Source organism: Cnephaeus nilssonii (assembly GCF_951640355.1).
Source record: "Cnephaeus nilssonii genome assembly, chromosome: 11".
Lineage (NCBI taxonomy): Eukaryota > Metazoa > Chordata > Mammalia > Chiroptera > Vespertilionidae > Cnephaeus > Cnephaeus nilssonii.
This window is the reverse complement of record NC_137082.1, coordinates 49,067,264-49,081,805: the sequence shown is the minus strand read 5'-3', so window position 1 is coordinate 49,081,805 and position 14,542 is coordinate 49,067,264. Positions and strand designations below refer to the sequence as shown.

General features: G+C 38.9%; 1 protein-coding gene across 1 annotated transcript in view; it reads right to left on the bottom strand.

The window, feature by feature from the left end:
- DOK6 (docking protein 6) overlaps positions 1 to 14,542 on the bottom strand; it is a 233,861-nt gene continuing 219,319 nt past the window's right edge. The window contains exon 8 of the mRNA XM_079783340.1: positions 1 to 657. Coding sequence (XP_079639466.1) covers positions 518 to 657 — 140 coding nt within the window. The 3' untranslated portion in view covers positions 1 to 517. The remainder of the gene's footprint in view (positions 658 to 14,542) is intronic.

Below are 14,542 nucleotides of genomic sequence, written 5' to 3'. Positions count from 1 at the left end.
TCTAAATTTCCTGTTCCCTCAATTGTCACTGGGCTTATTTATATGGCGAGTTATGATGCCATTTGTAGAGCTTATTGGATTTGTCCCTGTCAAAACCTTCCAAGCCACACAGCTTGTGGTGGGTGACCTTTATGTCTAAGGACCGGCCCTGGTCATCAGACAGGAGGACGAAGCCATGAGGACACCAACCAGGTGCAACCCTGTTGGGCAATGCTCATGGTGCCCGGGCTGCTGCTACTATCAGACCCAAAGAATTGTAGTTAATGACTGTTCATACGATTGGGATTCTATTTTTGTTAAACACAGATATCCCCCCAAGAAATTCAGTAAATAAAGGACTTAGCCACGGAATCAAGGAAGCAGAACTCCAGTTTTGAAACTTCCACTGGGATTGGGGCTAGACCCAACCCATTTCAATTTCTACTGCAATTGGTCTTCCAGGAGGCAGAGGGCGCAATGACCCTACAAGCAGGTCCGGGACAGGCTGTCTCTCTGGTCAGCAGTGGTTCTCTGTGTGTCATTGGATGAGGCTGGAGCTGTAGCTGAATCCATAGCTGCTGGACCGGGACAAAGACTGCTGAGTCTCTTCGCTCTGCTCTGGGGCGTAGCTGGGAAAGGTCTGTGCGCGTGACATCTTTGAGGAACCAAACCCGTGACCTGGAGAGAAAGGAAGGAGAGCTGTACTAAGAAACAGATTAAGCAATACATTAAGAAACAGATTAAGCAAAACACAGATATATTGCTAAAACAAACATATCAGAGTCCTCTTAGCCTCTGTATTGAGCTCCAGGTAAGTAGGTAAAAATGGAGATAACCTGGTGTTTTGTTCCTCAAAGAGCTAAAAAATGTCACCTGCGGGGCTCAGTATTTCCCTCCAGCGTGTCTTGCCAACAATTCTGGATGCGAAAGAGCTAGGTAAATTTTCTAAGGACCTCAAACTTCTACTATCCTTCAGCTTTTGAAACAAAAGCAGACAAGCTTTTCCAAAAGCAAAGTTGTTTTTGATGGAGAGCCTATAAGCTGCTTGCTTTTCTTTTATAATCACTTTCAGCAAATGACACACTTCCTTAAAACCTTTTTGAGTAGGCAGTAACCTATGCTGAGCAGTAACCATCAACTATCAAGAAAAAGCTTTCACAGTCAGAGTGTTCGAGGCCCTGGCTTATCCTAGTGGGGTTTGTGAGTAACTGAACCCATTTCATGATACAGTTAACCCAAATGATAAGTCTGTATGGCTACTGAAATAACTGCCCAAAAGTGAAACCTTACAGAAGATATATTTTCAGAAAATTCAACTTATGCCTTTTGTAGTACAGACGCACCCCTGTGATGAGAAATTGGGCTAACACAAAAAACAGAAGTGACTACTAAAAAACTTGTCAGAATGTTCAACCTGTAGGGAGAATGTGCCTGCTCCCATCCTTCGTGTTAACCAGTGATTAACAATTCTTCCTGGTTGAGAATGATAACTAACTAATGGATGCGCTTAGTGGGAGAGGAGACAGGCAGACCCAGCGAGCTCTGCCCTTCACAGTGTGCATTCCACCCAAAGGAGGAGAGCGCTTGAGCTCGATCTGCATTGTTTCTGGTCTCGCGTTGAGGCCTCCAGGGAACACAATCTGTTAACAGAAACATGGAACATCTGGCCAGGTTCTCAGGTGGCGCTGTCCTTCGCAAGGTCATGCACTTAAAGCCATTTCATGGTCAGGTGTGTTTTCCTTGCAGAGTCTGGAGCTTGGGATCCAGGGAGGAAATGAAAATGAATTGGATAATCAAAAGCTAATTAAACTGGTAGGACCCCTTAATGTGAAAATATTGTGAGAGCAAAATCTTGCTTTCTACATAAAAAGCATTTTAGATTCACCGTTGGCCTGATTCTCTTGTTAAGACTCCACGAGCAGGTCAGGGAGAAGAGAGGCATGGGTAGTTCCTCCCTGTGCCCTCTGCCCACTTTATCTTAGCATTGACTTGTTAGATGATAATTCTATTTATAGTCCCTTTAAGTGGAGATATTGGCATTTATGAGCATAAATCAGGAGGAAATTCTATTAAGAATATGCTCCTGGCCTTGGTTTTATCCTGATATATTTTAATTTTTATTTTTTATTTTTTATTTTTTTTTAAATGAGAGCTATCTGAAAGAGAGCAATGCTGGAGCTCACCTTTAATGTGTGTTATTTGTGGGCTACCAGCTAAGGCTTAAGTTGGTAGCCTTCTGCATTTGCAAAAGCCTCTGCCTGTGCACACGTAGCTTTTTATCTTAGAATCTTGGGTGCAAAAGGTCAATCACGTAGCTGATATTTGCCAAACATCTGTTAAAACAATTCAAAATGCCACAGTGGAGACAAAGTAATGGGAAGTATGTTACCTGACTTTACAAGGTTCATGAGCTGCTTTGGGAATGGTCATCAGACAAGGAGAGTCAGAACCAACAATGAAAGGAGCTAAAGGGTGCACACAACCAGAGCAGGGCGCCAGCGGAGCTTCGGAGCACTGTCTATAGAACCACACAGGCCAGGTCAAGTCACTGTGCCCTTCACTCTACAGGGTGTGCAAACCACCATGGACCATCACCACCATGGACCAAAACACACGGAACCGAGTCCTGCTAGCCCTATGACTCCTTTTAGTACCTCATTTGCCTACATGGAGAGAATATCTTTGTCAAGGTGTTTTGAAGTTTAAATAAAACACTTAGGAAGTTACCTGGGACTGTAGGTTCCCCATAGATGTCAATTTTCTCCCTTCTTTCTACAAGGAATGGACCTGTATATTCTCTCTCTCTCTCCCCCCCCCCCCCCCGCCCTTTTCTCTCTCTCCAAAATCTGTGCTACCCACCATCTCGGTGTGCTCTATGAACAGTTTCTAGTCTAACTGGAAATTAAATGATGATTTTCCTTACCCCTCCCATTTCTTTACAGACAATTTACAAATGATGCCACTTAATACTTATTACAAAAATAACACATCTCATTCAGAACTGTACATCTGAAGGCCGAACATATGCGGTTTGATTTGGTCAACAATGAGTATGAGAACAAAAGAGAGAACTAATTAAGCATTTTCTCAACTTTCATTTCAATTATGCCCTTAGGCTCTGTTGATGAAAACAAAACAACAAAAGGAAATCAGCTTTGTGGCTTAAATGATAAACTTGCTAGAACAGACCTGTTTTCTACACTAACAGAGACTCTATATGCTTCCTGAACTTTCCCTTTAGCTCACGCTGGAGGGCAGGTAAGGGTGAATGAATAAGCACCCTAAGGACCTGGGGATGCTATAATTAAAAAGCTGTGAACAGCTATTAGTGTATCTTAAAAGTCCTGGTGAATTTTGGTTCCTACTTCATGGTCTATTCATGTTTGTTTTAATAGAAAAAGGTACTTTGTACCCATCTATTCAGGTGACACTGGCTATCTGGGAAAACAAACACATCTCATTTACCTGGCGGTTTGAAGTATTCTCTGAAATGACATTTCCTGTCATCCTCCACCCTCTTCTCCCCTGGTGTGTATACAAGACTGAGAAATATAGTTCTGTTCTATAAAGAAGTAAATGTATTGGGTATAGAGATGTTTCAAACATTTGCATTATTCTAACAAAAATGTGACCACTCCCAATTCCGGAAACTTAAGCATCCACATGCAAGAAAGGTGAAGTCACCCTACCATAAAGGTAAGTCTTAAAAGGTTCAAACCAGCAATAAACCAGAAGGAACACAAAGGCAGTAGGAAAATAAATCAGAATGCAAGACCAGAGACCCATATCACACCTCAAAGAACAGTGACTTCTGAATACCCTCTCCTTCGGGGGGGCGGGGATTAAGTGCATAGCTGCCTGGATGGAGTCCCTACTGCTCACCCCTCTGGTTTTCTACACTTATACTGACTGTGCTCTTTACATAAAATAGCATGCAAAGGAGTTTGTTTCTGTAGGAAATCAGGAAGATCCTATTGCCCAAGACTTGTGGTTATTAATTGGTGAGAAACAATGGTCTCAGTAAGGATCTGGGGCAGAGGAAAGGGTGCGGTCTTAAAAAAAAAGAAGAAAGAAAGAAAGAAAGAAAGGAAGGAAGGAAGGAAGGAAGGAAGGAAGGAAGGAAGGAAGGAAGGAAGGAAGGAAGGAAGAAAGAAAGAAACAACAAAAAACACAAAGCCAAAAAAACACACCAAATACAATAGTTGCTTCATGAGGAAGCGTGCAGTCTGCAGTGAAGGTTCAACAACTATCAGGTGCAAGTAGAGGAGATGCCATCTTACTCTTTGTATTCCTTGACAAGGGCTTTCTAGCCCCTGGGGAAAAGGGGAGGGCTGAGGGCGATTGGACCTAACACTGAAGGACAAATTGATGAACACCTGGGGTGTAAACAGAGGTCCCATGGCTCTCACTGTAGTGATTCGGGGTAAGAGGTTTCTATGAGGTAGAAGTGTTCTGGGAATGTCTAGTGTCTTAGCAACAACCTACACCTGTTAGTTATGCTGAGAAATACCAAGGATTCATTGTCAACATCTCTGTAAGCTGTGTTTGATTTTACTCAGTTCATTGTAATTACAGCTCAAACCAGACTGTTTGGGTTTGATCTCTGTGCTCTCCTAGGGGGAAGCTTTTGAAATTCCTGTGGAGATTCCTGGTCCCAATAGTTCCATGCCTCTTGAATGGATTTGTTTAAGGTATCAAGGCTCAGATTCAGCACATTTGAGCCAATGGGGAATATAAAGACCATGGGTTTCAACCCATAAAGGAGTGATTTGGAAAAATCATGATGTATGTTCCTTAAGCATCTGTTCATGCCCACCTTATACTAAGTCCCTTAAGACATCACTGTTAAAATCCTTATATCAGTTCTGTAAGGTGAGGTTGCATACCCTCATTGCACTTGTGCAAAAACAAAATTGGAGCCTACAGGTGTTTAATGAGTTGCCAAGCTCCTAAGCGGTAGAGCAGGTCAGACCTAGGTCTGCTGGAAATGACCTAAAAAAGCATTGCCCTGCATACTGCCGCATGTCCCCTTAGAACTCTTTAAACTTCGGTTTTATTAGGAATCATAAAGCACATGTTTATTTATATAGACATGGCTTCTGAGGAGAATAAATAGCAGTTTTCACAACCCAGTTCCTGAAGACTAGATTCAAGTGCCTGTAAGATGGTGACCATGTTGTCAAAGAACAAAAAGCCATTCAAGCAGGTAAAACATTCTATTGGTCTGCTCGAGTGCACAACCAAGTACCACAGGCTGGGGGCCTTTGGCAACAGACAATGATTTTCTCAGAGTTCCAGGGGCAGCGAGTCTGAGGTCAAGGCCGGTGGGTTGGTTTCTGGTGCGAGCTCTTGTGGCTTGTAAACGGCTGCCTTCTCCCTTTGTTGTCAACGGCTGCCTTCTCCCATATCATGTGGGCCCTTCTCTTCTTTGTGTGCTGTCCTGGGGTCTCTAGCTCTTCTTATAAGGATGTCAATACTACAGGATCCAGGTCCCACCAACATGACCTCATTTAACCTTGATGACCCCCTTAAAGGCCCTGTCTCCAAATATAGTCACCTTGGGATGGGGGCTTAGGACTCCAACATATGAATTCTGGAGGGGGCGGGGCACAATTCAGTTTATAACAAGCTAAAAAAATAAAATTGAATAGGCGATGTTAAGATAGTGTATGTGACACTTTTTCTCTTGATAGTGACTGTTGTTTTTTTCACTTTTTTTTTTCCTGAGGGGTATTTGTACTTGTTAGTGAAATTATGTCATTTGGTTTAGGATTACATAAAATGATTAAATGACATAATTTTTTAATCCTTCAAATTGTCAAAAGAGAATTTAAGAATTTAATGATTGTTTTATACCACGAAGTTTCTGATATACACTGTCAATTTTCATTGCACCCATTCACATCCCCACCCACAGGGTTTTAAAGTAATTTCTTTCCTAACTTTAGATAATCTGGATAATATCCGATTAAAATCTTCTTTCCAAGTTGAAGGATGAAAAATTGCATCTAGTTCAGTTCATTTTCTTTTGTTACATAAAAGTACTTAAATTTTTTTTGTAGTCAAGTCTTTGTGTTTTCTGGGTTTTGTGTCTTGAGAATGTCTTGCCTCATCACAAGATTATTAAAATACTTTCTTATCTAAGTGAAATAAGCCAGTCAGAGAAAGACAAGTATCACATGATCTCAGCTCATATATGGAATCTAATGAACAAAATAAACTGATGAACAAATAGATTCTGAGATACAGAAGCATGGATTACTGTTGAATTTCAGAGGGAAGGCAGACCTCGGAGGGTGGGTGGGTGGGAAGAGAGCAACCAAAGAAGTTGTATGCATATATGCATAGCCCTTTGACACAGATAATAGGGATGGGGGCGAGCTAGAAGAGGTCAATGAGGACAAGGGCGGGGGGGGGAGGGAAGCGGGCATATGTAATACTTTCAACACTAAAGATGTAAAAAATAAAATACTTTCTTATAAGTTCTTTTCATATTTTCATAAATATCTTTGGTTATCTTTAGCCCTTCAAGTCACTGGGACGCTATCCTGGTTGATGCCCTATGGTTAGCATCCCGTGCCGGGTAAAGGCTAATAGTGTTAGCGATGAAGGAAGGCTGCTAGGGTTTGAGTTCCAGCTCCACCATTTACAGCTAGTTGACACCTGGAAAGTTATGCAATTGCTCTGTCCCTCAGGTTCCTCAATGTATAAGGACAATCATAATAGTTTCTACTAATAGAATCATGTGTTAAATGAGTGTAGTCATAGCAGTGTAGTGTAATAATACATTACATTAGTGTTAGTATATACTAACACTAAGAGCAAGGGTACTATATTGTAATACACACACACTCTCTTTATTAGCTCACTTAGTGTTCACAAGTGCTACTGAGGTAGAGACAAAATTTTTGCAGAGGTGCTTGGGACTGATCCTTGTCACCCGGTTATGAGCTCCATGATAAAATGCCTTGGTGTGAGTATTATTTTCAAAGTCCTTATGAGCTTTTTTCAATCAAGGAACTAAGATGTCTCATTTCTTGGGAATATTTCTGAATTATTATAATTTGTTGTTAATTATTTCCATTTCACTATTGTCTCTCTCTCTCTCTCTCTCTCTCTCTCTCTCTCTCTCTCTCTCTCCTCTCTCTCCTCCCCCCGTATCTCTCTTCTCTTTTTTTCTAGAGCATTTATTATTTATCAGGGGTGGGGAACCTTTTTTCTGCCAAGGGCCATTTGGATATTTATAACATTATTCGAGGGCCAAACAAAATTATCACCTTAAAAATTAGCCTGCTATATTTGGTCAAACATTTAATTACCTTACCCCTAGTGCCTTGGCAGGGCCAGAACAAATGATTTTGTGAGCCTTATATGGCCTGAGTGTCCCCCCCGCCCCCCCCCCCCCCGATTTATATGTTCTAGTGCTGCACCAGTCTTACAATCTCTCACCTCTTCTATTTTCACTCTCTTTTTGCTGCTTTACTTTGTGGGAGATTTGAGATTTGTTTAACCTTATCTCCCACGCTTACTACATTATAAAAAAATTTCTATGACTCTAATTTTAGTTTGCAAAAAGCTTTTCCTCCGTCTTTTCCATTCCCTCCCTTGCTCTCCTTTTCTTAAGATATATTCACACATTTATTGTTATTAATACTGGCACTTTCACCCCCCAAACTGTGAACCTTTTTCCTTACTTTATAAGTGGACATCTAAATGTTCTTTAGTCATATTTTCAAAAATTAGTAAGTCGTGAATGGAAAAATGTGTATTATTAATTTGTATGTAGTGCCCAGCCTACAGTTGTAAAGAGACTGTAGGTTAGCAATAACATTCTAACACTGAAAAATATCTGATGTTGTTTAAAATACTTTAATTTGTCTTAAAGATGGTTTGATTTGATTCACACAGAATTACATTTTTAATACGTATTTCATAAATTCTCTAGAATAAAAACAGTCTTATATTTATTATTCTGGTTGATGTAGCATTCATTTATTCCTGTTGCTTGCATTTAATTTATCTTGTATTCTAATTAACTATTGGGATATTAATTTTCTACAACTGTGATCTCTTTGTAAAACTTGGTGGAACTCTTCACTGTTAGCAGAATTCATTTGAATAATTGTGGCGTTCATAAGCAATCTGTGTCAGCTAATAAAATGAAATAATCTAAGCTGAAACATAATATGAGGAGTAGAGAATACATGGAATAAAAGTTCATTAATGCTGATCAACCAACATATACTATGAGGCAATAGTATCTGATGAAAAATTCAGATATTTAGTTTGTGAACTATAAATAGTACACTGCTATTTTCAAGGGTTCAGTTATAAAGTTTTGAAAACAATGTTAATATAATTAAAAAATCATATATTGATATATCTTTGTTTCCATTTTTGAACACATTATTTGTAGATAGCTTTAGCAATCAAGGAACTATTTAAGATTATGAAGTAGTGTATTTCCATTTCAGGTAGAAATCTTCAGAACTGTAATTGAGCAGTGATTTAACAAATTTACTGAAAAGTCACAGTAATCTCCTACAAATCAGTAAGAATACATATAAGCTGACTGTCCTTAAGACATTGAGAAAATGGAAAGTTTTATTTGCTATAATTATATTTATAAAATGTTTAAGCTAATGCAATGAGAATAAGATTTCCCTACATACTACAGAATGTTCCCCCCAAAATGTATACACACTTTGAATAATTATTAGTTCCAATGGGTTAAATCTGAAAGAAAGGAACAGCAATTGAGCTATCAGCTGTAAAGGCCTGTTACAGTGTGTATACACTTTTTGGGATACCCTACATATACCTAGAAACTTGAGTTATAACAGAAATATAGCAAAAATTACTGAATGTTACATAAGTTTATACAGAAAGAACTTTGCAAAAAAAGCTTAGACTAAATATGTGGGACATTAATAAAATTGTTTAAAATTTACTATCTGGTTTTCATATAATGCAACACAATGTTATTATGCAGTAGACACAAGGTTAAGCCTGCATTTAGTCTGAGGATTTCTGAAATAAGTTGGAGGATATGTGTCAAAAATTTGCTTAGTCCTCAATAAAGATCTGGATTTTCATCTCATTCTCAGTAGAATTTTGCCTAGAGTTTTTCTTCCTAACTACAGGTAAGATTGATTTTTCGGAGACCTGGAAAACATTCTGATAATCCCAGACAGAGAAGTTCATTTTCATTGAGAAAAATCTACAGGTATTTCTTGGTATAAATAAATTTAATATTCTAAGTTCTGAACTATATAATCAAGAAGCAATGCAGTAATTTCAGAACCTGGAAATTTGAAACCTCTTCCTGGAAAGTAGATATTGCAATATGTCTCTATTAGTATTGAAAATATCCCAATAAATAAAGAATAAGAGATCTGAGGTTTGGGAAAATGGAGTCAAAGCGTATAGGACAAAAGAGGGATTCTCTTAACATTTACATTTTATGAGAAACTGCTGCAAAATCCCAAATTCCTTTTCTAGGCAGGTTGGGAAATCATTATTAGGTATTGTATTATGATTATACCCAGTAGGCAGCAATAATCACAATCTTAACCCCTTGTTAGCTTTTTTATCCTCAAATTTTATTTCTTGATTTTTAGAGAGAGAGGAAGGGAGACAGACAGATAGATAGAGATTTGTTGTTCCACTTATTTATATATTCATTGGTTGCTTTCTGTATGTACCTTGACCTGAGATCAAACCCACAGCCTTGGCGTATCAGGACAATGCACTAATCAACTGAGCTACCTAGCTAGGGCCAACCCCTTGTTAGTATTTACTTTTTAATTATTTTTATTTTATCTCACTGTATGGGAGATTGAACTGGGTTTTTATCAGTTATTTTTCATATTTAAGTACTCATATCAAAGGCTAAAAAATGTGTTAAGAATACAAATTGCAATCTTGCAAAGTAGCAGAGAGCCTGGCTTATGAAGCTACTCCTCGTTAAAATTTATTGAGTACTACAGTGTACCAGGAAGTATCAGACATTTCACTTAAGTTATAAGCAGTTAGACAGACATGAGCAGAGGAAGGGCGATGGGTCAGGTATGGGTCAGGTAGAGGTCACCAGGGCAGAAAGTCCTGGGGCCTTGCAATGGAAAAACTGGGAAAACAAGGACCTCACCCCCAGGATAACCTTTCATCCCCTAGCATATCAATGGTCGATGGTCACGGAGTTTCCTGGTAGATCTCCTGACCTTTCCCTCCCTAAAGAAAACATCTAAACCTCAATTGTATTTCAGCCCCAGGCCCAGAAGAGCAGAAAAAGCAAAGTGACTCCATGGCTGCTCTAGGACCAGCTGAATTGACTGATGACCCCCTGCCCTGGCCCCAACCAACCAGTGGAAACCAGGATCCTGAAAGAGCACACCTGGAAAGCTGATAAATATTCTATTGAGACCCTTTCCTGAGACCTCCCCTAAGATTCTCACCTGAGAGAGATAAATACCCCAACACAGCCAGAAGCAGTATTTCAAAACTGAGCTCATCTTCCTTCCTTACCCAATTTCCTCAATGGCACCCATTAACCTAACAGCCCAGGTCAAAGAGCTGCTTCCATTGTGGTCTCCTGGCTTTTCCATCATCTCTCCTCCAGCTGTCAGTCATCAAGCCCTGTAGATTCTACCTCCTTAAAACCTCTTGAATCCTTCTATTTTCTTCATGGTCACTACTTCTACCTTGAATTTCTCATCAGGTTTATGACTCCAGCCACCAAACAGGTTTCCTAACAACAATGTCCACTTTCTTGTAATATGTTCTTTGTCAAAGTGATTATGAGCTGCTGGTGACCTCTCCCCCTGGTACCTTTCCAGGATATAGGTAAACTCCCTAGCTTAGGGATTAGGTTAGGAGTTCAAGCTCTCAATGGTGAGCATGAAATTCTTTAGTTACTCCCATGTATAAAATCCATCACTTGTACTCCTCTCCAGTAAAAAAAAAAAAAAAAAAAAAATCTATGTAAGAACATAGCTTACAAATATGGTTTCAAGATGAATGTAGTCTAACCAGACTACTACCTGTAAACTCTTTCCTATCTATAGATGTAGAAGTGTATTGGAGTTTCCCTCTAAGGATGCTCTGATTTAAATTGTTCTCACTTCTCCATTCTCTTTTCCTGTTTCTACCTCACACCCTCTGCTCTAAGACCCCCCTCCTCCACCATGTGCAGGTTCCCAGAGAAGGCAGGCTCTCTGAACCATGGCACAGGCTTCTTCCTCTGTGTGGAATACCAAGACAAACACTCATTTGCATTTCAACTCTTATCAGGCTGATTCCTTTTTTTTTAAAATTTCATCTAGGAAGCCTTACCCAATCCTCCACTATCCCACCCAGCCTGAGCCAGAAGCTACTGTTTTTTCTCTTATCTTTTTACCTTGCATCTTGTCTGGGAGCTTACACTGAACTAGGGGAGAGGAAGTTTATTTACTTTTGCATCTTTGGAACCTTATAAAATGCCACATTGTCAGCAGGCACTCAGTAAATATTAATGAATAAAACGATGAAAAATGCATGCAGCAGCTCACTCCTCTGCACAGTTAGAGCAGAACATAGAGAAAAATGCAGCTCTCTTGAGATTGTCTTCTTTGAAAGCCAATAATTATCTGTTGAATCAAAGTAATTTAATTATGTGGCCAGGTCTTGGTGAATGGGAAAATGACAATCCTTTTTAAAATGAAAATTTAAATAGGACAAGGCTCCCTGTGATTGTCTAATGTATGCTATAGGTAAAAATATGAGACTAAGAAAATGTGTTTTTTTAAGCATCCTTACAATACCTGACCCCAATGAATGTATCATTTTAAAAGGTTTTAAAAATCTAAACAGATGTGGGTTTAGTAAGAAAACGAGGAAGAGAGACCTATGTGGTGAAAAGTTTGTTGTAGACAATCCTCCACGAGTCTCTTGCATTTCTGCCTGTTTTGTGAGCAGAGGCACTGGTGCCCTTTTATTCTAGATTATCTTTTCAAGGATATCTGTAGAACAAACAGCCTTGGAAGATAGAGATAGTGTCTTCCCTGGAGCATAAGGGAAGATTTGTTCGTGTCCAAAACAATAAAGACAATGGCTCCCTCTGGGACAGATGCCCACTATAAAATATTAGGGTTCCCTAAACTTGTGGTTCCTGACTCTATTTGCATCTCTATTGGGGCATAAATGTTGGTACTCTGGAAAATGTTATTGCTGTGAGTCTCTGCCCAGAAATCTCATGTCTCTTTGGCCAGAATCCACTAAACTGTGTATGGCAAGCTAACTTGCTAGCTTGCACATAGGGTGAAATCTTAAATCCTTAACAGTTAATAATGATATTTAATGATTCCCATGCTAAGGGTAGTGCCTTCCAATTTTTGTTGGATTGTTACATTTACCCATTATTTGGTAAGAGTCAGTGAAATCATTCCTTACCTGAAATATACATCACATCTTAATGTGATAATTTACATGATAACTGACCAACAGGACAGTTTCATAAAGACAGCTGGTATACAAAAATAAAAAATAAATATGGACAAAGTTTTCACTAAAGAATAGAAAAATAGGTAACTGGCCCTCTTACTACTCAAACATGAGACTGAAATAATTATTTAAAAAAAAAATCAAAATTAATTTCTAGTAATGACAGTCTAGTCACCTGAGAAGAAATGCCCAAATTATTTGTTATAAGGTAGAATTTGTTGCTGTTTTTGTTTTCATGGGCAGAGTCTTTTCTTCCGGTGTATTTTTTTTAAGAGTAGCATGCTATCCACATAAAGATGAAATGAGAGGGAAAAATCAGAACTCGTTTGATTTTCACAGGGAAGAAAGAAACATTTATTTTAGGCCCAACACAAAGCAGGGAAAATGAATGATTCCTGTGGTTTTAGAATGAAGCTTTTATCCTGTCAGAGGCTTTGTTAAAAACAGTGAAGCATGTTTTAATTCTGAATATGGAAAATTGTTCTCAAAGCTTTGCTGCCCCTTAAAATTACTCTAAGAGACAACTGCTTCACTACAATGGGGTACTTTAAAGACAGAAAATAGAGATTACAGGCTAAATCGCTCGCATGCTGTGCTGGTTAACGTTCAGGAGTTGATTCAGTGGCGAATATATCTCCTATCAGAGTTCTTTTGTTAAGATAGTTTCTTTTGGTCCCCCTGGCAGACAGTTGAACTGAATTGAGAAGATGCAGTCATTGTGTGTTTTAGAATATCCTGTTACTGGCAGTTAGACCGTGTGATGGAGAGCAGAGAAACTGGCCCATGCAGGAAGTGTGGTGCAGAGGTTTTGAAAAGCAAGTGGAGAACCAGGCATTCTCTGTTTTATTGATAACTTTCAATTACTGACTTGTCTCATGATTCCAGACCATTTTAACTATGGGCAATTTCCACAGGATGGTTGACACTGGATTCTACTGACAAAAATGCAGCAGTGCAATAAATGAATGGCCAAGGGTTATGTTACTTTAATATTTAGAAGTTATTTAGCTTTTTAATTTAATAATGATAGGTTCAGGTGTGTTTACATATTGTATCTGTGTGTTTAAATTTACAATTTTGCACCACTTTAAATCTCTGAGTGGAAAGAGATATTTAAAAGTACTAGTAAATTTAAGGTTAAATGTCCCTCCTTCTGTTCATTCTTTATGCTAATCTATGCATCTTATGGAGTGAATCCATGCACAAAGGCAGTTTGATTCTTGTTTGGCTTGCACTGAAGTGTGTATTATTGGGAAAAATTCATCAATGATGTGCATAATTATGCATGTTATTCTGCCTTTTACTTTTTTACTGAAAATCACTACTTTAGAAAGTTTCATTAAGTCTGCCCATATGTATATATTAAAAATTTTGTATGTATTTTTCTTTGTAGCAGAGACTACAAAGCACAATAATTTTTGTTCATTCAGCTCCTTGAGATATGGAATGCTAGTGTGGGGATGGTGGTTAAGATCATTGCCTGAAATCCCATTCAGTCTCTGGGAATGAATGTGCTGAAATGGATCTGGGACAAACTGCAGTGGGTTCCTGGGGAAGACGCAGTCCACACATTCTCACAGCTGCTGCTCCTTTGATGAGCAGCCGAATTTTAGATGCTTTGAAAATCTGCATCAATGAAATATTTTTGTCTAGACTGTTTTTTCCATTTCCTTCACACTTTACCCATTGAGAAGAATACATGCTAAAATCAATGGCTATTATCCTAAGACTAAGATAACGACATGGATTAAACTGAGTGACACATTAAAATCAAGAAACACGTGGGACTCAACAAAAGCAGCCAAGATCCAAGAATTTACTCCTAGTGAAATGATACCACCTGCCTAATGCCCATGTACCTGTTAGAATATTCCTTGCTTCTAAAGCCGTGGTCGGCAAACTGCGGCTTGAGAGCCACATGCGGCTCTTTGGCTCCTTGAGTGTGGCTCTTCTACAAAATACCATGGCCTGGGCGAGTCTATTTTGAAGAATTGGTGTTAGAAGAAGTTTAAGTTTAAAAAATTTGGCTCTCAGAAGAAATTTCAATCGTTGTACTGTTGATATTTGGCTCTGTTGACTAATGAGT